The 25858-nt window shown below is 42.1% G+C and overlaps 1 protein-coding gene across 4 annotated transcripts in view; it reads right to left on the reverse strand.

Moving 5' to 3' along the window:
- Window positions 1-25858, reverse strand: part of abcc8 (ATP-binding cassette, sub-family C (CFTR/MRP), member 8) — a 251996-nt gene that overhangs the window by 169177 nt on the left and 56961 nt on the right. For all 4 annotated transcript variants that reach the window (XM_080190274.1, XM_080190276.1, XM_080190275.1 and 1 more), the window contains exons 6-8: window positions 19926-20168; window positions 8265-8453; window positions 4996-5160 (exon numbers count right to left, since the gene is read on the reverse strand). In XM_080190274.1, coding sequence (XP_080046400.1) covers window positions 4996-5160; window positions 8265-8453; window positions 19926-20168 — 597 coding nt within the window. The remainder of the gene's footprint in view (window positions 1-4995; window positions 5161-8264; window positions 8454-19925; window positions 20169-25858) is intronic.

Here is a 25858-nt window from a genome sequence, read left to right on the forward strand (position 1 = left end):
GAGTATAATGTTTGGGTGTAACAACCAGCGGCTGGTAAACAGAAAATCAATTGGCAGTTCAACTGAATGTTGTCTGAGTGTCACCATAGAAGGGGATTGGTGGGGATTTTCAAATAATGGGTGTCCTGAAATTGGATGTATGGCCAACAGCCCAGGAAAAGGATTAGAGCTCGGGCAGCAGTGCCTGGGACACTCATAGAGGGAGCTTTGCATTGTATGACGTAAGAACTGGGCCAAAGCCAGCCCCAGACCCATCCCACCCAATTTGTCCCCCCGGACCACAGAATGGATGGATACTAAAACATACAGGGAAATCCTTGTATGACAACATTCACCATGAATTAGTACCTGTGGTGGTTGATATAGCTGGGATCCGACTGCCAGAGATTATACCTCCAATTAACTCGCAGACTGTTACTTTGGAAGGTAGGAATGGATGAAAGACAGGAAAGATCCAAGAGGGAGTTAGTCAATGACATGGCCACAGCATAAAGGGCAGGGGTAGCAACCATCAACGCCCTTGATTTAGCTGACCTGGACAATAAACTTAGGATTCTGACCCAACAGGTTAAACAGACACTAAATTCTACCAATGAGGACAATCAGCAGGATGCTAAAGCGGAACTGACTGGGAACACAGCCAACTTGGTGGCTGTATTAGAAGGACACACCAAGACAATCAATCAAATTATCAGAGGAAAATTAGAGGATGATGACTGACAACAGAACTGGACTTTATGTAGTGCATATGGACAGTGGATGATAGAACAGCTAAGGGAAAACCTTGCTTCAGAAGGTTAGGGGGCATGGAGTTGGGGGTAAGGTGTTAGCGTGGATAGAGGATTGGCTGTCTAATAGGAGGCAGAGAGTTGGTATCAATGGGTGCTATTCTGATTGGCGGTTGGTAATTAGTGGAGTGCTGCAGGGATCGGTGCTGGGGCCTCAGCTATTTACCATTTATATAGATGACCTGGAGGAGGGGGCTGAGTGTATGGTGTTGAAATTTGCTGATGACACAAAGATGAGTGGAAAAGCAAATTGTGCGGAGGGTGTGGAAAGTCTGCAGAGGGATCTAGATAGGCTGAGCGAGTGGGCGAGGAGCTGGCAGATGGAGTACAATGTTAGCAAGTGTGAGGTTATCCACTTTGGCAGGAATAATAGTAGGAGGGATTACTATTTAAAGCGTGAAAAGCTGCAGCATGCTATGGTGCAGAGGGACCAGGGGGTCCTTGCGCATGAGTCGCAAAAACCCAGTCTGCAGGTGCAGCAGGTGATCAAGAAGGCGAATGGGATGCTGGCCTTTATAGCGAGGGGGATAGAATATAAAAGCAGGGAGGTCTTGCTGCAACTGTACAGGGCACTGGTGAGGCCGCAGCTGGAGTACTGTGTGCAGTTTTGATCCCAGCACTTGCGCAAGGATATTTTGGCCTTGGAGGGAGTGCAGAGGAGGTTCACTAGGCTGATACTGGAGATGAGGGGGTTGGACTATGAAGAGAGACTAAATAGACTGGGTCTGTACTTGTTGGAGTTTAGAAGGATGAGGGGGGATCTTTTAGAGACGTATAAGGTAATGAAGGGGATGGATAGGGTAGAGGTAGAGAGATTCTTCCCGCTCAGAAAGGACAGCAGGACTAGAGGGCACAGCCTCAAGATAAGGGGGAGGGCAGTTTAGAACGGATTTGAGGAGGAACTTCTTCACTCAAAGGGTGGTGAATCTCTGGAATTCTCTGCCTGTTGAAGTGGTGGAAGCTACCTCGCTAAATATATTTAAGTCACGGGTAGATAGGTTTTTGGTAGGCAAGGGAATTAAGGGTTATGGGGAGAAAGCAGGAAAGTGGAACTGAACCACTTCAGATCAGCCATGATCTTATTGAATGGCGGGGCAGGCTCGAAGGGCTAGATGGCCTACTCCTGCTCCTACTTCTTATGTTCTTATGTTCTTCAGCGGGTACGCAGTAGAGAGTTCCATCCTGGATTAATGACGAACAGATAGAACACGTATTCATGGGTAAGAAACACCCTGAGTTATCTGGCTGCCAGATTCGACAGTTGACCAAAGTCTGGTTCAACGATGACTGCAAAGGGACTTCAGGGAAAGCCCTGGGAATGATATTAGGGCTCCCCATAATCACTGACGACGGGGTCAGACTGGAGTTCTTTGAAGTGGAGAATATAGGGACTATCCATGATGATATCTGGATAGGCACAACGGCACTTTACCATTTCTAGTGGAGAAAGAAGGGAGGCTCATAGACACTACTCTGGACAGATGTCAGCAAACTGATGAAATAATCGCATGCCCGTACCCAGTTTACTTAAACGAGCATTCACAGTGTGGCTTCAGAACAAACACTAGCTTAAATTGCTCAGTAGAAGCTCGTAGCCTGGACACAGACGTAACTCGGATAGCGTACAAGGGAGCAGGGAGATACTGTCTCACCACCTCCCTGAAACAATACCAGTATGGCGTGGCACATTGTAACATTACTAACACCACATTCTGCATCAAATCAGACATACCAGTGAGGGTGGGTCGCAGTCAACTAATAGACATCCATAAGAGGGAGAGGGTAGATTTGAACGCCACTGACGAACTCCGACAGACTCTAGGGGAGTACCATGAGAGATATGACACAAGCCTAAACCTCCTGCCAGTGGAATTGAACCTGATTCGAGCAAAATTGGCTACAGCCCACAGAACCTTCATCAATGCAGTACAGCAGATCCAAGAGATAAAAAGGGGGATTAAGGAAATTAAAGTCACCTCTTGGTGGTATGACCTTTGGAACTGGGGCTCAAACATCCTAATCCATCCATTTGTCCGCATAATGTCACACCTGGCAGTAGTACTGATTTTGTTCACCTTGGTATACCTAATCATCCTCACAGTCCAATTCAGCCAATGGGAAAAGAGGATCACCCGGAAGCAGAATGTAGTGTCCACGCCTGAACCATGGTCTCCTCTAATTCAGTAGAACAATGATTACAGGAAGCCTGCCATTTTACGATTTGTACTAATGAGCCATTGGAAATTCTACAAACAAAATGTGCTTCAGGTCTGCAAATACTTTATTCGAATGTTTGTTTGAATGTTGGTTTATAATTAGTTTATTATAATAATGGTGTTTGGAATATCTGATTGTCTGTATTTGTGAGTAACTAGCTTATTGTAATAATGGAGCCTAGAATAAGTGGTTGTTTGTATTTGTAGTGTGTTGTTGTCTGCAGTTTCTAGAATATGTTGTAGGAATGTATTAGCACTGTGCATGCTAATGCCTAGGCTTTGCTTGACTGCTGAGTGACTAGGGAATTCCTGACAGATACCACTTCGTGTTCAGGATCAAAGCAGGGGGGACCGTGGCCAAACAGGCCACCTAAAATGGCAATTTGCAAAGCACTCTGGGACAATTGGGCAAAACTAAAATGACAGGCTGCAGCCTAAAGACAGAGACAGTCAGGCTGCAACCCTGACGAGTGAAGAAACAGGATATGGGTCATCTCTCGGATGAAAGAGACTTTCTGGTCACACAGGGTTGTTTACTAGACATGAGGGTGTCATGGCCCCTTGTTTGGGGGGAAAGTGTGAACTCTATGTGCCTCCAGCACCTACAGGCATGGCCGTTGGGTATACACCCAGAGGTTGGTGTGGCAGCATCTGATTGGACTCTTATCGATCAGGGTGGTCAAGTCCTAATCAATTGATTGGCAATGGCCAAAAGGGACACAAAACCCACTGGGGTATAAAAGCTGTTGCGCAACCAGGAATCTCTCTCTCTCTCTCTGACCCCACAAACGGGCTACAACAATGATGACCATCGCCAGCGATGACCAGCACGAGAAGAGCCATCACACCCGCGAAGGAAGGAAGACCAGAGCCAAAGTGTCAGACCAGATCAAAGGACCAGACTACGCAGAAGACGTAGTCCAATACACAGAAAAAGGCCAATATCTGCTTGGGTATTTGTCAGTCACATAAAGTTAAGATCTTATATTGGACTTGAACTCTAGTATTCTTTATAGGATAACTTACTGCTGGTTGGGTGGGTGATTATTGATTGTGTGTCTTCAATAAATGTTGATGGTACTAACAAGATACACACTTGCAGTTATTTGTCCACTGTATAAGGATTAAAACAGACTGTGCGGCAGGCACAATACATCTAATCCACATATCTTTGAACTGTGGGAGGGAACCAGAGCACTTTCCAGGCCGGGAATCAAAGCCAAGTCACTGGTGCTATGAGGCAGAGGTGCTAACCACTGTGTCACCATGCATCTCCAGCTTAAAAGTTTGGGGATAAAATTTGTTCACGCAGCTTCAAGAAGTGCAACGCCGACAATGTCAGTTCTCTGGTGGGTGCAAGGCAGCACCGCAAGATTGGCCTGCACATGGTATCGAAGAGGAGATCCTTGTGGGTCATGCAGGTAGTGTCTCGCAGTGATACCTGCCCCTGGGGAATTGACTTAAGTCGGTGTAACATTACTTCAGATAGTACTATGCAAAAATACTTCTCCCTCTTTATGTTTATTAATGACCATGAGCAGTAAGTCAGGATGGGGAGTTAGCAGATTTGCAATTTGAATTCCAGGCATTTACCAGCAGCCAGGGAACGAAATTTATTATTACTCCTTAGTGTCAACTTGAGACTGCTTTTGTCAATTTTGGTATTGCGTGCTACACATTAAGTTAGGATTTGCAACTTACAGAAGGCAGAAAAATATTCACCCCATTGGTTATAAGTAGATTTAACTTTCAGTGGAGAATGTAGAACATGTAATGCACCACACTGTTTTTTCAGCATAATTTATATATAGAAACTCAATCTTTTCTATTAAAGTGAAATATTCCAAGAATGTGATTTTAATATACATTCGCATTATTTTTCTAAGAACATTTGTTGGGAAGGCAAATTCTTTACATTTTGAATGAGAAAGTAGCCAGATGGCAATGGCTGATGTTAGACCATCTGGATGGAAAGCACGTAAAAATAATACCTGAATTGCTCCTCGCAGGTTAATTCCAGTTTCTATAGCAACGTAATAAGATGCCTGAAGAAATGTCCTTTGCAGAAGAAGGGCAAGAAACAAGAGGACTGCGATAACATAAGCATTGGCCAAAAACTCTTGTGAGGAAATGAAGTAAACACCCAGCAACTTGACCTATAGAAACAAAACAGAGCCTGTAACTATTCAGCAGTAATGACTACACTGTGCAAACTGTAAAATATAATGTCCTTACAACATTCAGAAAATTTAGTCCCCTAAATTTATCTGTAAGACAGAAATAGACAATTTTGCTTCTATCACATCTATTCTCTTGGTCGTGATCAAATCATGTATTACAGAGCTTCATGTTTGCCCCTTCAGAGAATCTATGTTAACTACCAAATAGCTGCAATGCACAATTAACTTTCAATTGTATTTTTTTAGTATTCAATAATAAGTTGTAAATGGTTCCTTAAAAACAAATCATACAATGCTTCAGGACATAAAAACGTTACAAGGAGCGTAATCTATCCAACTACTGTAACACAAGACCAACTAAATAACATCAATCTGAAGGTTTTCAAATTCAAAGAAAATGCATGTAATTTAACATTCAGAATTGAAATGTCATTGCACTATATTGCCTTAAATCATTCGAGCATCATTAATAAGTTTGAACAAAGTTGCCAGTGATTCCGTTCTCAGAATGGACGAATTGTGCAGAAGAGCACTTGGGCTTATTCAGATTCAGACCAGGCTGGACTCATGCTGAGCTTAACATCAGACCTACTTTGTACCCTGAAATCTGGTATTTTAATATTGCTGTATGAAGATTTAATATGTTCATACTGAAGACCTGAGTTCATTATTTCAATGGAGGTGCTAAACTATTAGGTAATGTTTTCACTGAAATAACAGACACTAAAAGGGCATAGTGTACAATTTGTGTTGAATTATTGTTAAGCATTTGTATGTCATCAGCAATTTTGGTCTGTAATGTTCATATTGAACAAGAAGTGAGCTGTCACAACATTTCAAACTACTTTGTGTTTTAAATAAGGATTATTATGACATGAATACAAAGTTTTTTTTTAATTTTCTCTTTAATCAAATGTGAAATGGTTCATTGCAGAGAGTCATGTAATCAAATTCTGCCTGACAACAAGCTTATGTGATTTGGTTACCATGGAGACTGGCCACTCAGGTTGTGGTCTACTGGGATCAATGTGCAAAATGTTCACACCTGAAAACAAAGACAAGAGCAGCTGGGCTATCTGTGGACAGAATTTCTGTCTCCAAATTTTCAGATACAAAAAAAAGAGAGAGGTCTCAGAGAGACAAAAGCTGCTTTTTGTGTCATTAGCAGAGAGAATCATAATCGTAAAAATCATAATCATAACAACTAGAAACAGGAGTAGGTAATTCAGCCCCTCAAAACTGCTCCACCACTTAATACAATCACGGTTGATCTAATCTTGGTCTCAACTCCACTTACTTGCCCGTTCACCAAAGTCCTTCAAATCTTTACCAATTAAATATCTGTCCATCTCTTCCTAAATTTACTCAAAATCTCGGCATTCACCATGCTCTGGGGGTTGGGGTGGGGGTTGATGGTAATGACAGGGGGCTATGACGGGAGACTTTGCAGGGGGCTGAAGGGGGGCTAATGAATGGGAGCAATGTCAGGGGTCACAAAGGGGGACTTTTTGGGAGAGCCCCAATAACTCTATGCTGGCGATCCATGTCAGAGAGGGAGTGGGGAAACATTCTGCATACAAGAGGGAGGAGGGGGTCCTGATGTCCATGGAGGTGATCCCAATGTCAGTAGGTTGGGTCCCGATGTCTGTGGGGTGCTTGGGGCTGTGGGGAGGCAACATGAGATCTCACAGCATCATGGGAAATCTCCTGCCGCAATAGCATCCCAAAGCTCAGCAAGCAGCTTCACCGGCATGCTGAATATCACTAATCCTATTTAAGTAGCATTGACGGTGTGAAAACCATTAGTAAGGGGCTGCTTGCAATCTTTTTTTACTACTTCTGCTGCTCCATAAAGATGGCCTCTTTTCCCTTGGACAGAAAAGACATCAGCAAAAAAGCCTGTGACATTGTGCCACCCATACTCGAGACCGAATCCTCCAATCTCTCTACAAACATGCAGGAATGGTTGTAAGTACATTGTGAATTCTTTATTCTTCCAGAAATATCCTTTTTGTCAACAGGTCTCAAGGTTCATCATTTGCATTGAACGGAGCAGATCATGGAGCATCAAGGCTTCTGACACAGACTCTCTCTCCTGCTGTCTCTCTCCAGCTCTTGCTTACTTGTGATGTGTGAGACACTGAGTGAAAACCCAAAGATCTTGTTTACCAGTTCCACCAAAACTTGAGTATCTGAACTAATCTGCATGAAGTCTGTACAACCCTCAGATTGAGTGACCTATCTGAGAAATCATTATCATCCTCCTGCAATGCTTCCTATGGAGCAATTGAAGAACTTGTGGGAATTGGAAGAGATTAATTGAACTATTAAGGTTAGAATGGTTTAACTGCTCATTGTACACATGATCAGGTTTCATTCACTGCCAACATTAAGTCAGCATGAGCCAGTGCTGTATATTATGTGACTCTCTGATGCTTAATATTGTCACCAGGTAGTTTGGATCTCCCCATCTTCAATGACTAGGCGCTCCAAGACTCTGCATGCTCTACAGCTGTCACCATAGATACCACTGGGGTACTACCTCTGGTTTGCTGCCTCTGCTTTCTGTTCTGTGCTCTCTTCTCCTGCAAGGAGAACATAAGAGCTTAAGAGAGAGCTGAGGGGAGGCGGTGGCCTATTCATATTATCACTAGACTATTGATGCAGAAGTTCGGCTAATGTTCATGGACCTGGGTTCACATCCCACCAGGGCAAATGGTAGTATTTGAATTCAATAAAAAATATCTAGAGTTAAGAAGCTACTGATAAGCATAAAACCAGTGTTAGTGGAGAGAGAAACAGAGTTAATGTTTTGAGTCCAGTATGTCCCTTCTTTCAATCGAAGAATTTTGTTTCTCTCTCCACAGATGCTGCCACAGTTGCTGAGCTTTTCCAACATTTTCTGTTTTTATTTTGGATTTCTGGCATCTGCAGTATTTTGCTTTGAGCAGAATAGTGTTGTTTGTTTGCTGGTCATTATTCAGAGACAAAGAGAAATCACCACACAAGTTGCACCAAACAGATTTTACATTAGACCGGTGCTCGAACTGTGTTTTGCAGTTGTGATTAAGTTGCTGTACCTGTGGGCGGAAGGTTTTGTGTTCATCACTCAGATGATGTACAATCCCCGAGATGCAGAGCGGGCCTGCGAACCCCAGCAAATCGGCCAGAATGCGAAAGGTGCTGCTGAGGACAATGGGATGACCAAATGCCTGCCGCAGCACACGCCAGATCAGCTTCGAGTCCTGAGGGCTGACGCTGCTCTTTTTCTGCAACAGAAGGAAAAACAAACATGGTTTGCAGCTTATTTTATGCAAATAAAGTTGCATAAGTCGCCATCAGACTTGAAACAAAGCAAACTATCTTGTGATACAAGAGTGGAAGAGTCTGGGTAGGAGATGTATACAGACTGCCTGATAGTGGTAATGTAGAAGGGAAGATATATAACCACAAAGGCCAAGGAAGCCTGTAGAAAAACAAATATGATTTCGTTTTCATTTTGTTTTAATATTTATTCTTGGGACATGGCTGTCGCTGGCTAGGCTAACATTTGCTGCCTATCCCTAATTGCCTTTGAGAGGGATTTTCACAGTAAATGTAAATCTACTTGTGACTAATAAACTTTAGAGGGTGGCAGTGAGCTGCCTTCTTGAACCACCACAGTCTGTGTGTCGTAGGTACATCCACATGCTGTTAGGAAGGGAGTTCCATGATTTTGACCTAGTGACAATAAAGGGACAGCTGTATCATTCAGGTCAGGATGTCAAAGAGGCTGCAAATTTGGAAGGTGCTGCTGCAAAACATCTGCAGAGTTGACATTTTTCTTGTAAGAAGGGATACACTGCTGTCACTGTGAACTAATGATGGATGGAATGAATTTTTAATGTACTGGGTGGTGTGCCACTCAAGCAGGCTGCTTTGTTTTGAGTGGTAAAATAAAAGCAAAAATACAGTGGATGCTGAAAATCTGAAATAAAAACAGAAAATGCTGAAAAAACACAGCAGATCTGGCAGCATCTGTGGAAAGGGAAACAGGGGGGAATTCTCTGATTTTCAGGCTAAGTGCCCACGTCAGCGAGAAAACAGGAGTGTTTTCCGCTGGAGCTAGCAGCATCTGTCAGGTAGGATTCATCCACCTGAAAGATGCTAATGAGGTCAATTCAGGGAACTCGCCAGCCAGCCCGGTTGTTCCGAGATTGAGGCACAGTTTTTAAAGAGTATCCCAGTCTCCATGCTCAGAGCCCCCTACCCATAAAAAATGAAATGGTGTCCCCTCCACTCCTGCAGTCCACCATATTGATCCAGGGTGTACCACCAGACATTCACCAAATAGAGCCATCCCCCCATGTACATGCAGGCATGAGGGTGATCCAACCTGAAGCCTCCCCTCCCCCCTTGGACCCCCATTCAGCTCCCCGATCACCGACCTTACATTCAAGTCCTCTCCCCCTCAGACCCCCCACTCAGCCCCCTCCCCACTAACACCTTCATTCAGATCCCACAGCACCCCCCCCAACCCCCCGAATTCAGGCTATGCATCTTGGCAATGGCAACAATGCACTGCCCCCTGGCGCTGACACCTTGATCACTGTGAAATATTAAGAATACGTTAGATTTGTCAGTTTGTACTTGTTTCCATCATGCAAGATAAAATACCAGCAGTAAAAGAGAACTGACAAACACATCAAGGTGGAAGAGGGAAAGGGAGCTTGGGGGACTGAACATAAGACAGGAATTTCTGTTCGGCCTCACTGTTTTTATCGACACAATTCAAAACAGCTCAAAAAGTCATGGAATTTCAAGTGAATATTATATGCAGAACAAATAAGGTTTTTGTAATCTTTTGTGTTTTATAAAAAAAAATGTTTTGAGTAACACAGTGGCACAGTGGTTAGCACTGCTGCTCCACAGCTCCAGGGACCAGGGTTCAATCTTCGGCTTGGGTCACTGTCTGTGCGCAGTTTGCATGCCCTCCTCATGTCTGCGTGGGCTTCCTCTGCGTGCTCCAGTTTCTTCCTACAGTCCAAAGATGTGCAGATTCGGTGCATTCGCTATGCTAAATTGCTCCTTAGCGTCCTGGGATGCATAGGTTACAGGGATTAGTGGGGTAAATATGTGGGGTAATATAGGGTTTGGGTGGGATTGTTGTTAGTGCAGACCAAATGGACCAAACGGCCTCCTTCTGTGCTGTAGGGTTTCTATCATTCTATGATATTAGAAGCTAGCCCTGCCTACAAACCTGGCAAGTTGACTTAAGGTATGTGAGTTTTCACTAATTGCACTTATTTGCCTTTTAGGATGTTCTAAAAATTAGGCTGCTTTTCAGTGCAAAAATAGCTGTATACAGTATAGGCATGTTTTAAAAGCTTTTGATACAATTATTTTTAATGTAATACAAAACTGACTACTGTACACTAATATGACTTAAAGAAACTAAATAGAACCATTTTCAAGTATCTTGAGTTATTTAAGATCAACATACTCACAGTTGATGGAATAAATACTGATTAAAATGCTTATTTTTGGGCTGAATTCTGTCAGCAATATTAAGGAAACTGCACCAACATGCCATTCAGTTAAGGAATATATTTTAAAATAATTAGCTTTTAAAACATGCCTATACTGTATACAGCTATTTTTGCACTGAAAAGCAGCCTAATTTTTAGAACATCCTCAAAGGCAAATAAGCGCAATTAGTGAATGTGATGTTCTAAAACACTACTCACTCGCACCAGTTCATGATAGATTTTATATTCGCAGGCATGTAAATGAATTTGAATGGAAATTTGAGGGGGAAAAGTACTTCTCAAAATTACTGCAACTTATGTCCAGTTTGCAGATTGCACTCAAAGTGGAAAATGGAAGTAGAGAAAATAATAGGACGTTTGATACACATGTGTCCACATCAGAGCATTAAGATCTGATTAAAGATACAGGGCGGCATGGTGCACAATGGTTAGCACTGCTGCCTCACAGCTCCAGGGACCTGGGTTCAATTCCAACTTTGGATCACTGTCTGTGTGGGGCTTGCACATTCTCCCTGTGACTATGTGGGTTTCCTCTGAGTTCTCCGGTTTCCTCAATTCTACAGATTCAAGAATTATGTATTTGGATTAGGAGCTTTGGCCATGCTAAATTTCCCCTTAGATTCCCTAGATGCATAGATTAGAAAGATTAGCAGGTTAAATATGTGGGATTGCAAGGATGGGGCCTGGGTGGGATTGTTGTTAGTGCAAACTTGATGGGCTGAATGGCCTTCTTCTGCACAGTAGGAATAATATGAAGATAAATAGGTAAGGAAACTGCAAGTGAATGAAACATAATTTTCCAAGGCACTCTAGATTCAAGAATTATGTATTTGGATTGGAAATTACAAATGTCGCTACATTACTTTGGCAGGGAAAGGAAAATTGGCTAACTACAGAATTACCTGTTCCTTATCAGTCGGAGGTCATTTTTAACAAGGTCTCAAAGGAAGAGATGGTGCAGCACTTTAGTGCGGTGATTCCAAAACTAAAAAACTGCCATCAATGGTGAGCTGAAGGGAATGGAAGATATACAAGAGTCTTGGATTGGAAAAATACACATGCTTTTGGAGAGTTAAGGCATGGGGGAGACTACAGAGATCAGGAGTGTGGTAGGTGGGGACATTCATGGGAATTTCAATACTGAGGTGTGGCAGTCTCATTGAGCTGGACAAGGGAGAAGAAGCATTGGAGGAAGATGGCACTTAACTAAGTCAAAGGCTGCAAGCAAGTTGAGAAGGATAAGGAATGTTAGTGCAAAATGGTCACAATCACAGAGGGCGCAATTTGTGACTTGGACCAGGGCAAGAGGTTATTTATTTACTAGTCACAAGTAAGGTTTATATTAACACTGCAAGGAAGTTACTGTGAAATTCCCTGAATCACCACACTCTGGCATGTGTTCAGATACACAAAGGAGGATTTAGCGTGGCCAATGCACCTAACTGGCACATCTTTCCGACTGTGGGAGGAAACTGGAGCACCCAGAGGAAACCCATGCAGACATGGGGAGAACATGCAAACTCCACACAGACAGTGACTCAAGCAGGAATCGAACCTGGGTCCCTGGCACTGTGAGGCAGCAGTGCTAAACACTGTGCCACCGTGCCACAACGTACAGCAGTTACTGTACTGTGGCTGGGGTGGAAACTGACTAGAGAGGCACTGCCCTGTTATTGATGGTAAAAATGTGCATGGATTCAGGAGATGACAACATATTCGAGGACTTTGATTTGATTTGATTTGATTTATTATTGTCACACATATTAGCATACAGTGAAAAATATTGTTTCTTGCATGCTGTACAGACAAAGCATACTGTTCATGGAGAAGGAAACAAGAGAGTGCAGAATATAATGTTACAGTTATAGCTAGGGTTTAGACAAAAATAACTTATGCAAGGTAATCCAATCAAAAGTCTGATGAAAGCAGGAAAGAAGCTGTTCTTGTGTTGGTTGGTATGTGACCTCAGAATTTTGTATCTTTTTCCTGATGAAAGAAGGTGGAAGAAAAAATGTTCGGGGTGCGTGGGGTCTTTAACTAAGCTGGCTGCCTTGCCAAGGCAGTGGGAAGTGTAGACAGAGTCAATGGAGGGCAGGCTGGCTTGCATGATGGATTGGGAGAGGAAAGTGAAGTTGAAAAAGCGGCAGTAGTTTGCAAGATCAGAGTGATCAAGAGTGTTTTGTTTTAGAAGAAGCGTCCATGACATTTTGAAAAACATGGGACAGTCCCAAGAAGAGGGATACATTTACCACATTACTAACATGTAAGTTAGAAAGACAAGCTGGGTAGTCAGCCATTTAGTGGGAATATGTTGAAGAGAGCAGGAAATGGGTCTCAGGGGCAAGATGAGCTCAGAGATGGTATTAAAGAAGGCAGGAGAGTAACAAGAGAAAGCTGTGAGTTTATTGGTAGGGCAAGGGGCATCCTTGGCATGGACGGCAAATGGTAACGAGGATGCACTGGGACCAGCTAAATGGATGCTCTCAAGCTTACTGACGAAGAAGTGCATGCGGTATTCTTAGTTGTTGTTTGAAGTGAAAGGGCAGGGCTAATGTTTAAAAAACATGACTTGTTATGTAAAACTAAAACTGGGGTATACCTTTGAATTCCAGAATAATCCAGGAGTAGCAATCATTGTTGGCAGAAGAGAACATTACCTGATAGTATTTGAAGTGGTTCAGCTAGATCTGCATGGCTCCATAGGTTGTGCGCTATGTATGATCAAGACTGCAACTCTTTAATTTAGTGGAGTGAAGGTGGCAACCAAACCAGAGAGATGGATCAGAGAGAGAGTAAGGGCTTTGCTGGAGACAAGGGTATTAGGGGCAACATTAAGGGACTGATTTAGCAAATCGATAGTCAGAAGTATCATGGCAAATGACGACCAAAGGCTAGGTAGTGGGGAATTTGAAAACTCCATTTTAAGTGACTTGGAGATTTATTTCTCCAGAGTGGGCAGGAGAGGAAGTGTGGCTGGAGGTAGGTACAAGTAGTGAGAAATACAAGAAAGTAACCAGAGATGATGGAAAAAAAGAGGCCATGTGAAATGGTGAAGGGAGGTCATGGATATTGGTAAGAGAAAAATAGAAAGAGCAAAGTGAAATGGAAATCATTGAAATTGAGAATTTGCTTGTTGCAACAGATGAAGACAGAAAGGAATTAGAATATCTAGCTGATGAGAATTTTGATTGCATTGGTTTGGGTGTGCTAGTGATGGTAACTAGAGCCCTGTGTGGGAAGGTACTACATAAGCTACATTTCCATCAAGGCTATGATGTCAATGCCATCATCCACAATAAATCATTAATGGCGAAGGCTTTGTTCAAAAGTGAATGAACATCCTGGAGGCAGAAGTAGAGAATGTTGATCCAATGGCATAGTCAACAGTACCACAAAACGGGTAATGGAAATGTGGAACCGTCTTCCTCAAAATACTATTACAGCGTCTTGGCCAATTGAAATTTTCAAAACTGGCTTCGCTGGAATTTTTTGTTAAGTATGGATACCAACACAAGTATGGAACAAAGGCTGATAAGTGAATTTGAGATACCGTTCAGTCATATCGTAAGTGAAGGATGAAATGGGCTCCAGGGCTCATCAGCCAACCTTATCCCTAGGCAAAAACAATATGGCTCCCAGTTTGGTCATTATTTAGAGGTACAAAAAAGACAGCATCATGCTTTCAGCTTTTAGTGTACTTAGGTTGACATATTAGAGCGCTGGGACATTAGCATTCTGTGTGTCAACATATATCTCTACACAGCCCAGGACCTGTATTATTCTTAGACAGTGAGCTCATTTCAATGTTAACGTTAATATTAACAACACTACTTAGATAATTAAATGGAGCCAGAAATACTTGGAAGGGTTTACATTGCACACTTTGTGTGGGTTTTCGAATTTGATTTTGAAAGTTAATGAAAGAGGATAAGCAAACTTTCAATATCCAGCTAAAAATCTCAGCTGAACATTTATTGTTAGCTCTCATAACTTTCATCACTGGATTGAACAATAGTTAAAAAGAACACATTGGCCTGAATTTTACATTCCCCATCCTCTGGCAGGTTTTGGCATGTGGGGGCGGTGGTAGGGAGTCCACCCTTGCACCCTGTCTCAATTTTTAGGCTGTGGGTATTGGATTGCTGAGAGTGGGGAATAGAAAAAAAATCACTGGCCTCAATCTCAAATAGGAAATGGGGTGGCAGGGGTGGGGGAGTGGGGGTGGTTGGCGCCTCCATCAGAAATTCTCTCATGGACACCTCCCGACTTCCCACCCACCCTGACCGATCCCCTGATTTCATGCTCTCCCACCTCCCCCACCCCACCTCACACTTCTCCCTCACCCTTGACCCCCTCAGGGCATCTTCTACCCTTCCCTCCCCAGGATCCCTGCCCCTTACTGGTTTCCTGCATTTAGTTCCAGGCATGGCACTGCAGTGCCTCTTCCGACCACCGCAGCACTGTACCTGGATGGGCTGGAGAGCAGTCATAGAATCATGCAGTGCAGAAGAGGCCCTTCGGCCCATTGAGTCAGCTAACCTGATTGGCTAACAGCTTTCCAAGTAGGAACAGAAATCCCACTCGTGGAATCAATGTACATGAAATGTTAGCGTGTCTGTCAGAGTTGCGGGGATGTGAGCCCCTGCCAACCAAAAAATTCAGGCCATAAAGAAGAATGACTATTGTGAAACATAAAATAAACATGCACAACTTTAGTCATCTTAAAGTATAAGAAATTAGTAATAATTTCTAATTGATACAGAGATAGTCTTGTTTCCTCTTGGCTCATTTTCCTTCCTTACGTCAAATATTAATGCACTTAAGCAAACCATAAGTAAAGAAAACAAACATTTGAACCAGACAGGCTGAATCATTTACATAAGAACATAAGAACATAAGAAATAGGAGCAGGAGTAGGCCATCTAGCCCTTCGAGCCTGCCCCGCCATTCAATAAGATCATGGCTGATCTGTTGTGGCTCAGTTCCACATTCCCGCCCTCTCCCCATAACCCTTAATCCCCTTGCTTATCAAAAACCCATCAACCCGCATCTTAAAAATATTTAGTGGGGCAGCCTCCACCACTTCAACGGGCAGAGAATTCCAGAGATTCACCACCCTTTGAGTGAAGAAGTTCCTCCTCAACTCCGTTCTAAACCGCCCCCCCTTTATCTTGAGGCTGTGCCCCCTAGTCCTACTGTCCTTTCTGAGCGGGAAGAGTCTCTCCACCTCTATCCTATCCATCCCATTCATCATCTTATATGTCTCAATGAGATCTCCCCTCATTCTTCTAAACTCTAACGAGTACAAGCCTAGTTTATTCAGCCTCTCTTCATAGCTCAACCCCCTCAACTCCGGTATCAGCCTAGTAAACCTCATCTGCATAACTAGCCAATGGAAAAGACATAAAGCTGTCAAGGACATTGTTCTAACTCCCAAAAGATGAAATCAATACAAAACCTGTCAGAAAGGAAGTTAGAATTGATCCTGTTTTGTTTTTCTGTTGAATTTAGTTTAATTTTGATACATAGCTGTCGTTCTTGTATTTATATAATAACCTATCATAATCAGCATCTCAAAATTCTTAATATAAAATATTATTTTGCAAGTGTAATGGTAATTAAGTGGACAAAAATATAAAAAAGAGATCAAAAGGTAGAATTTCCACATTAATAGCTGTCTGAACCCATACAATTCCCTAGCAGAAATGATATAAATCTTACCAAGTTTCTTTGGGATTTCTGTTTAAATTTCAAAGGAAGTCAAAAGGATCCTTGTGGAATTTTTATTGTTCATTGTGTAATCGAGGGGACAGGAGAGTTACTGATCTATTTTCGATTGGAATATAATCCTTCTATGATCCCTTAACAACAACCTCTGCCACATGGAAGCATGAATTCGGAAGTGAGGGACTGAATATAAGGCTCAAGGTAGGTAACCCTGTATAATCTGGGAATTCCCTCCCTAATGGCATTGTGGGTCAACCCCCAGAACATGGACTAGAATGATTCAAGAAGGCAGCTCACCACCACCTTCTCAAGGGCAATTAGGGATCGGCAATAAATGCTGAACCAGCCAGCAATGCCAGTGAACCGTGAATGTATATTAAAAAAATGTCTACATTTTGATGAAATTGCTTTTTCACCAAGATTTCCGACAATTTGATTTTGTTAACAAACCATAAAGTATGGAGAAAATCTGACATTTTCATTTTGCAATAAAAAAGAATTTATATCTTCTTAGGTGTTTTCAGTGATGTCTAAGAGATGACTCCATTCTGGGACTCCCAACAGAAATCCAATAGGCATTTCCTGGGAACACATTATTCATATATGTTGGATAAAATTAACAGTGATGTCTTCTGTCGGAACATCACTCTTGTTTTGTTAAAAATCAGAACTCCCCATTCTGATAAAGGGTTATATTTGAAATATGACCTCATTTTCTTTCAGCTGGTGTGCATTTCTACCACTATCCATTTACATTGCAGACTTTAAGAACTTTCTTTATCCCAAAATACAGATAAGGGAAGCCATCTGACCCATCTAGTTCATCCTTCCATAGAACCCTCCATCACAGCATCAAACCATCACTTGAATGGTCAGAGCTTATACCCTTGTTACCTTACCAAATGAACAAATACAGATTTTCATACTTGTTTTTGAGAACTCAAATCTTTTCTAAATTGCCTTTATGGAATATTAGCTGTTCATGTGGCTAACGCTTTAGATTTCTATATGTAATTCCACAATGGTTAACAATGTGCTCACAAAAAAAAGTATCATGAATCTAAGCAGTTGGTATTGGCAGTTTTTCAAACATCTGGACACCAGCCTGCTACGAAAAATGGCAACCACAAATATCCTCTGAAACTTCAGACGTAAAACTGATTTTGAACAATTAATTTTCTTTCTTTATAGAATCAAAACCTCTGCATAGTGTCAAAACATGCCAGCGAGAAAACAAAAACAATGTGGATTAATTCTGTTTTTCATTCTTCAATTTTTTTTATGATTTTGCTTTTGTGTATTTAATCTGAATGTGAGTCAGGGAATATGATTAAAAGGGAAAGAAGATCTGTAGCTGTTATAAAGATATTTATGTGTGGTGTCTTGGTATAAAGTCATGCAGTATGGTAGATTACTTTGCCTTTAAATTGCTGATGAAAAATTAAAAAGATAACAATACAGAATTCATCACATCTAGCAATGTAAAGCTACAGGAGACTATTACTGTAATCATTTTATAGAATATAATTCACTTACATAATAATTTCCAGAAATTATGTAGTTTATTAATAAAGATAAATAGATGATGGCTACAACATAACAAACAGAACGGAAATAATGTCCTTGTCTTATTACAGATCTTGGGAAATGGTGATAGCAAGCAGATTGATCATTTATCTGGTTTAAACAGTGGCGCCTTTGATATAAGCTCTCAAAGAGATTATGTCTTTGAATGCAGCCCTGCTGGCTTTTTTCTCATACAAGTTCAAAGTTACACATAAATTGAGTTGCTTTCCAACAGCATCCATTTGGATTATAGCAAAAAGTCAAAGTCGCAAGCAAATTGGATTAGTGCCAGCCTTCACTTAATTTGATACACAAGAACTTGGCTGAGATTCTCCGGTTCTGTCCGCCCCAACCGGGAATCCAATGGCCCATTGAAATAGGAGAGGCAGCCAAATCAGCATTGCTGCCGGGCAACCAACCTGCCCCAAGTTTTCTTCCCACAATCCTGCCATGGAAATCAGATTCTTGCCCTAAATTAATTTTGATGTCATTAGTGGATTTTAAGCCTGATTCAATGGGCTCCCTCATTGCTCTCCCAAGCCGTGGGGGAAGCCCCTCAGGGGAATTTCCCTGGTAAAACTGACAGGTCATTTTTATAAAAGCAGTTTAAAGAGGTTATTTAACACCTAGAACCGATGACATTAACCAGGACCAATCTCGACCATGGACTGGTGTACTGCAGTGATTTTGAAGGCTTCCAAATGTCCATGGGGCATGGATATCAAAGTGACTAGGCCACTTCAAGGCTTAAATGACAGAGACAATAATAAATATCCTTACCAGAACGGTGTCTGAAATCACCATCCTGAGAGTGAATACACTTTTTCCAGGCAACTAGGACAAATGCAGACATTAGACCACTATCCCAGGGGATAGTCCTGAGGTCAACCCCTTTCCTCCAGCCCAACTCATCCAACTCTCAGGTCCCTTGAGAGACTTCCTCTGCAACCTGGCAATAGCAGAGGAGCCCATTGGCACAGGAGTTACCGCCCTCTGAGAGCTGACGAAGGGTCATCTAGACTCATCTGTTTCCCTGCTGTCAGACCTGCTGAGATTTTCCAGCATTTTTCTGTTTTTACTTCATCATTATATTCACCCAACTACAACTAGTGGATGTTTTGTTGGTAAGATTCACATCAATATGCTGGCTGCCATTTTTAAGTGTCAATTCTGCATCTCCTGATAGATAGTCTGGGGAGCCATATGTAATTGGCTCTGTCAATAAGCCAAAAACTTCACAAATGAAATCTGCTATGAAAAGGAATTAATAATCAGTTTCTAGGATGTGTGGAGATTGTGTAGATACAAGTAGCTTATACAGTTTCAGATTGTTTTTTAACAGATTTATTGATAGGTTGTTCTAAGAAGCATTAATGTTAAATAAACTAGCTTCTGTATCACATTAGCTTTTCTGTCAGCTCATCACTCCTCTCAGAGTGGTGGTTCACGATGGGGTGCTGTGTTTATAGGCATCAATATATCCCTGATCGTCAATTAATTGGCTACAGTTCCACTCTGACCTTAAAATTGTGAATGTCATTAGGCTGCTCAATCATTGGACAGGGGAGGGAGCTTCACAGTCAAGCTGTAGCTAGTTCTCACCTGATGTTTATACATGGAAACCTTTCCGCAGGTATCACTTGTATGTGGTAGTATGTTGTATCTGATGCAGGGAATCAGGTTGATTCTTTCCTCCCTAGCTTGTCTGTGCTGTGATTATTTGTGACACTTTCACTCCAATCCTTTGGTAAAATTGGCTAGCAGAGTATAGACTTGCAGCTGAATTGAAGAAATTCCTCCTGTCCCTTGGCATAGTTGTATGCTGAATTATCAATGGAACTCATTACACAGCACTAAACTCTTTAAGAAGCACAGAATGCAAGATTAAACAGAAAGATGTCAAATATTGGAGTACTCTACCTTTTGTGTCTCGTATGCTTCCTTAAGTTGTGTATAATTGGTCATTGCTCTCATGGCAAAAGGCAGCTTGCCAATGGCTTTAAGGTCAATTGGTCTTTTATGTGCTGTCGTTATGAAGGTATTCATCCACCAGTAAGTGCCTTTGGAGAGTAAGTTCACAAATGGTTGCAAGAATCTGACACCTAAATCCTGCAGGTCTTCAGGAGGTTTCACCTCTCGTGTGTGTTTGTAGAAGATATAGCGCTAAAGCAAGAAAAAGAAATTCTGGGGTAAATAATAATTTCCATGTAAACAGTAATACAGTTGAAAGTTTACATTATTGCCTAATTGTAGCAAACTATGAATCAATAATATTTTTTGGCAACATTATGATGCAAAAAGTGTGTATACACACTGCAATTTCCCCACATTTTTATTCCCTCCTTTCCTGAAGCTGTTAAATGTAATAGGGATAGAGCTCTGTGTTATTTGGTAACCATCTAGTACTTCACACAACCAACAGCGCATCAAAGTGTGGGCCCAAATGATGAGTTTCAGCAGGCTTTCTGACTGTGGGGCAGCATCATAGCAGAAGCTATTTCTAATCTCTCTCATGAACACAGTCAGACAAACAAACACATACATTGTTCAGGTAGGGTACCAGATAATCATCAATAGAAACTCAGGCTAATTCATTCTGCTTCCACTGAAGCTGCATATAATGCTACTTGCTAGTGAACATTATTCTTCTGCTTATATGTATATAACATAATTCTACTTTGGATTCTCAGCATGAATACTTTAAGAATGAAAACCAAACCAAAACAATTTAAATAAAATCCTACAGTGCAGAAGGAGGCCATTCAACCCATCAAGTCTGCACCAACCACAATCCCACACAGGCTCTATGCTCATGTATTTACCCTAGCCAGTCCCCCTGACACTAAGGGGCAATTTAGCATGGCCAATCCACACATCTTTGGACTATGGGAGGAAACTGGAGCACTCGGAGGAAACACTCACAGACACAGGGAGAAGGTGCAAACTCCATACAGGCAGTGACCCAAGCTGGGAATCGAAGCTGGGTCCCTGGCACTGTAAGGCAGCAGTGTTAACCATTGTGCCACCATGCCACCTCATCTTACAGGAAAGAAGAATTTTGACAATGGTAACAAATATAATAAGGAATGTATGAACTACTTCTCTCATCATTAATATAATCTATTCACTTTATATCAAATATATGCATCATGTCCAATGCATCTGGTCTGAATATAAGATATTACATCATATTTACAGTACAGAAAGAAGACCTTTATTCTAACAGCTCTATATTAATAGATGATAATCAGGTGATAGCAAGCTCAGTGAAGACGTGTTGGACGATGATAGTGTGCCAACTGTGGCTACAGACAGGTGGAGGAGGAGAAGGAGGAGGACAAAGTTACTTGCGTCACAATCACACAAGATGTTATTTGTGACTTTGGCGAGAGTTGTTTTGGTGCTATTGCAATATGGAAACCTGATTGAAGTGATTCAAACATTGAGTTTGGGGAAAGTGTGTATTACGTATAGAAATATATGAAAATTACAACATTGAAGTAGGTTTTCTGGCCCAACAAGTCTATATCAGCATTTTGTTAATCATATATGGCTGATCTGGATTCATGGCTTCCACTGACATCAGTGGATCCTGTTTTGTATAGAGGTAACAACAGCAGGAATGTAAAATCAGGTGAGAAAATTCATGTTTTTTTAACACTTTCATTTTAAACGTATAATACTTTGCTCTGTTAACTGGAAGGTCTCTGTGTAGAGTCTTTATACATTCACAGGCAGAAACCATGCGAGAAAGGCTTGAATTCTTGATTTGATGTTGCCAAGATACATTGCAGCCTTGTTTATTCTATATCATATAATATTAAATATACAGGGGTTATTGGAGATGCTTTTCTATGATTCTATTGATTTGTAGATTTTTGTTGAACTTGTTATAATGAGTAATAACTTGGCTGACTTGAACAGTACAGGATAGTCTTGCGAATGTTAAACCAAAGTTACATCTTATGTTGTACATGAAAATATCATGGTAGTATCATTGAACACATGGAGAACATGCAGACTCCACACAGACAGTGAACCAAGCTGGGATTTGAACCCTAGTCCCTGGTGCTGTGAGGCATCAGTGCTAACCACTGTGCTGCCATGCTGCCAGGTAAACCCAGTAAGAAGTCTGGCAACACCAGGTTTAAGTCCAACCAATGTGAGCTGAGTTTATGTCCAACCAATTTGGTTGGACTTAAACCTGGTGTTGTCAGACTTCTTACTGTGTTTGCCTCAGTCCAACGCCAGCATCTCCACATCATAAGAACATAAGAAATAGGAACAGGAGTAGGCCATCTAGCCCTTCGAGCCTGCCCCGCCATTCAATAAGATCATGGCTGATCTGAAGTGGATCAGTTCCACATTCCCGCTTTCTCTCCAAAACCCTTAATTCCCTGTCTATCAAAAACCTATCTACCCATGACTTAAATATATTTAGCGAGGTAGCCTCCACCACTTCAACGGGCAGAGAATTCCAGAGATTTACCACCTTTTGAGTGAAGAAGTTCCTCCTCAACTCTGATCTAAACTGCGCCAGCCTCTTACCTTGAGGCTGTGTCCTCTAGTCCCGCTATCCTTTCTAAGCGGAAAGAATCTCTCTACCTCTACCCTATCCATCCCCTTCATTATGTTATATGTCTCTACAAGATCCCCCCTCAGCCTTCTAAACTCCAATGAGTACAGACCTAGTCTATTTAGTCTCTCTTCATAGTTCAACCCCCTCATTTCCAGTATCAGCCTAGTGAAGCTCCTCTGCACTCCCTCCAAGGCCAATATATCCTTGCGCAAGTGCGGCGACCAAAACTGCACACAGTACTCCAGCTGCGGCCTCACCAGTACCCTGTACAGTTGCAGCAAGACCTCCCTATTTTTATATTCTATCCCTCTCGCTATAAAGGCCAACATTCCATTCGCCTTCTTGATCACCTGCTGCACCTGCAGACTGGGTTTTTGTGACTTGTGCACAAGGACCCCCAGGTCCCTCTGCACCATAGCATGCTGCAGCTTTTCGCCTTTTAAATAATAATCCCTCCTACTATTATTTCTGCCAAAGTGGATAACCTCACACTTGCTAACATTATACTCCATCAGCCAGGTCCTGGCCCACTTGCTCAGCCTATCCAGATCTCTCTGCAGACTTTCCACACCCTCCACGCAATTTGCTTTTCCACTCATCTTCGTGTCATCAGCAAATTTTGTCACCCTACACTCAGGCCCCTCCTCCAGATCATCTCTATAAATGTTAAATAGTTGAGGCCCCAGCACCGATCCCTGCGGCACTCCACTAGTCACTAACCAGAATAGCACCCATTGACACCAACTCTCTGCTTCCTATTAGACAGCCAATCCTCTATCCATGCTAACACCATGCCCCCAACTCTGTGCACCCTAACCTTCTGTAGCAACCTTTTATGAGGCACCTTATCAAACGCCTTTTGATAAGGTGGCCAGGTAAACCACCACACTACCAGGTAAATTCAGGTGAAGGCACCAGCAATTAAGATCAAAATTGTGTGCTAAATCAGACTTTCAAACAGACCAGTCTTATTAGCACTGCACTCACTTTCTCTCCCTTACCACTCCTCCAGCCCACAGGCAACCTAGATATCCATTTGTTGAGTTTATGCCTTTGTGCTGAGTTCTTACAATCCTGAGGTATAAATTGTGCACTAAAGTATATCTGCAGCAAGTACACCATCACACCCACACATGAAACAGTGTAACTTCCAATTATGATTAATTATGAAATGGAAATTACTGTGGTTCAAAGGGCACGAGCATGAAATATTTCTCACACTAAATTATTCAAATGGATTTTAGCATCTTTGCAAAGTCACATATTGCAGCACTGGGTTTCAGGATGTTTGTATATCTGAATTTTGATGCCATTTTTAACAGTTCTCAGGTCTCAACGTGAACAAGTCTAAAACACATCTCCACAATTTTCTACAAAGACGTGCATTTGTTTTGTTGCTTCTGTTCAATATATAATGTATGTTAGGTGCTTTTGAAGGTTAAGTAACAAGTTATATGTTACTTAATGTTATTAATGCAACCAGATCCTTTTATTTTATTTGCTATTGAATTCCACCTGCAGCAATATCTGAGCAGCAATACGTATGTGCTGAATTAGAAAAGATCTCGTTTTAAGCATAAATGGCTCCTTTACATGAAAGTGCCAGTACTAGGTGAAGTAAAGTTTATTTATTAGTGTCACTAGTGAGGCTTGCATTAGCACTGCAATGAAATTACTGTGAAAATCCCCTAGTTGCTACAGTCCGGCGCCTGTTCAGGTCAATGCTCCTAGCCAGCGTGTCTTTCAGAATGTGGGAGGAAACTGGAGCACCCAGAGGAAACCCACGTAGACACAGGGGGAATGTGCAAACTCCACACAGCCTGTGACCCAAGCCAGGAATCAAACCTGGCACTGTGAAGTAACAGTGCTAACCACTGTGCTCCTGTGCCGCCCAGATATTTCAATGTTCATTAAAAATGATCAGAATAAATTAATTTTTGGAAACACAAAGGAAAAAGTAGCAATTAGATATAAATCTGATCACAATGGAAAGCAAAGAATGGCCAGGCATGGCAATAACTAATGAACAGAATAGCTAATTTCGTGCAGTATAATCAGAGACTAGAATCTTGAGGGTCTGCTGCTCCAATAGGGCAGAACCGCTCAAATTAATCCTAGATATGGATTGGGATAATGAATATGGTTTTGACAAGTAAATTGTACTTGCAAGGGTACATCAGAGGCACTTGCTGCCCATTGAATGCTGCTTTATCAAGAAGATCCAAGTCAAAAGAAGTCTAAGAAGTTTATAAATAGAATGGGGGCCACTGACGTTTAGATTCAGGTCAGTAACCTGGTCCGAGCTTCATTACTTATTTACTTCCAGTTCTGAGATCTCTTCTGGGACCTCAGTGGGATTCACACCAAGTCCTAACTGATGAGTGTTCTGCTGGGCCACGTAAAGGTAATTCGGAAACTACCTCTGACATGTCTACTTCACATGAGTGAAAGATTGTCCTATGGCAGAACAGAATAGATGGAATAAAATCCTAGGAGGAATTTTGCAGCTCCCACAGCGGGCGTGCTTTTGGCAGGGGGCACATGAAATATGTTGGATGGATAGCCTACTACTTACTGCCCATCACCAATCTGGCCTCCGTAGTTTAGGGAATGGATAAGATGCCCAGTAGTCCATAAACCTACAGAGGTCATTAACTGCCCAACTAAATGTCAATTAATGGCCTCAATCCACCTCCACTGGGATAATACACTGGGCAGTGAAACGTGGCTGAGAGTGGGAAGGCTAGTTTTTTTTCACCAAGGTCGGGGGAAAGAGGAAATGGGAATACTTTTGCCAGGTGTCTTCTGTAGATCGGAAGCACCTATCATAAGCTCGCACCCGCCCCTCATTTTATGCCATCCTGCCTGTCCTCCAAAACCTACTCCCCATCCCCTCATGCTCCCACCCATCCGTCCTAATATTCCTGATCCCTTCAAGCACGAGAAACTCGGACTTACCTTGCCCGGCATCCACATTTTAGTTATAGAGTCATGAGGGAGAATTTTCCCATCCCGCCCACCATGGGAATCGTAGTGGGTGGGGGAGGGGGGAGAAACATGCAAAGGTCCATTGACCTCGGGTGGGATTTTCTGGTTTTGGGGCGAGCGCAGCCGGAAAATCCTGCTCAAAGAGTTTTACAGCAGAGAAAAAGGCCCTTCAGCCCATCCATCAAGCAACTATCTATTCTAATTCCACTTTCCTCCACTTGGTCCATAGCCTTGTATGCTATAGTGTTTCAAGTGTTCATCTAAATGCTTCTTAAAGGTTGTGAGG

Source organism: Carcharhinus amblyrhynchos, chromosome 6, assembly GCF_965287045.1.
Source record: "Carcharhinus amblyrhynchos chromosome 6, sCarAmb.v2.hapA, whole genome shotgun sequence".
NCBI lineage: Eukaryota > Metazoa > Chordata > Chondrichthyes > Carcharhiniformes > Carcharhinidae > Carcharhinus > Carcharhinus amblyrhynchos.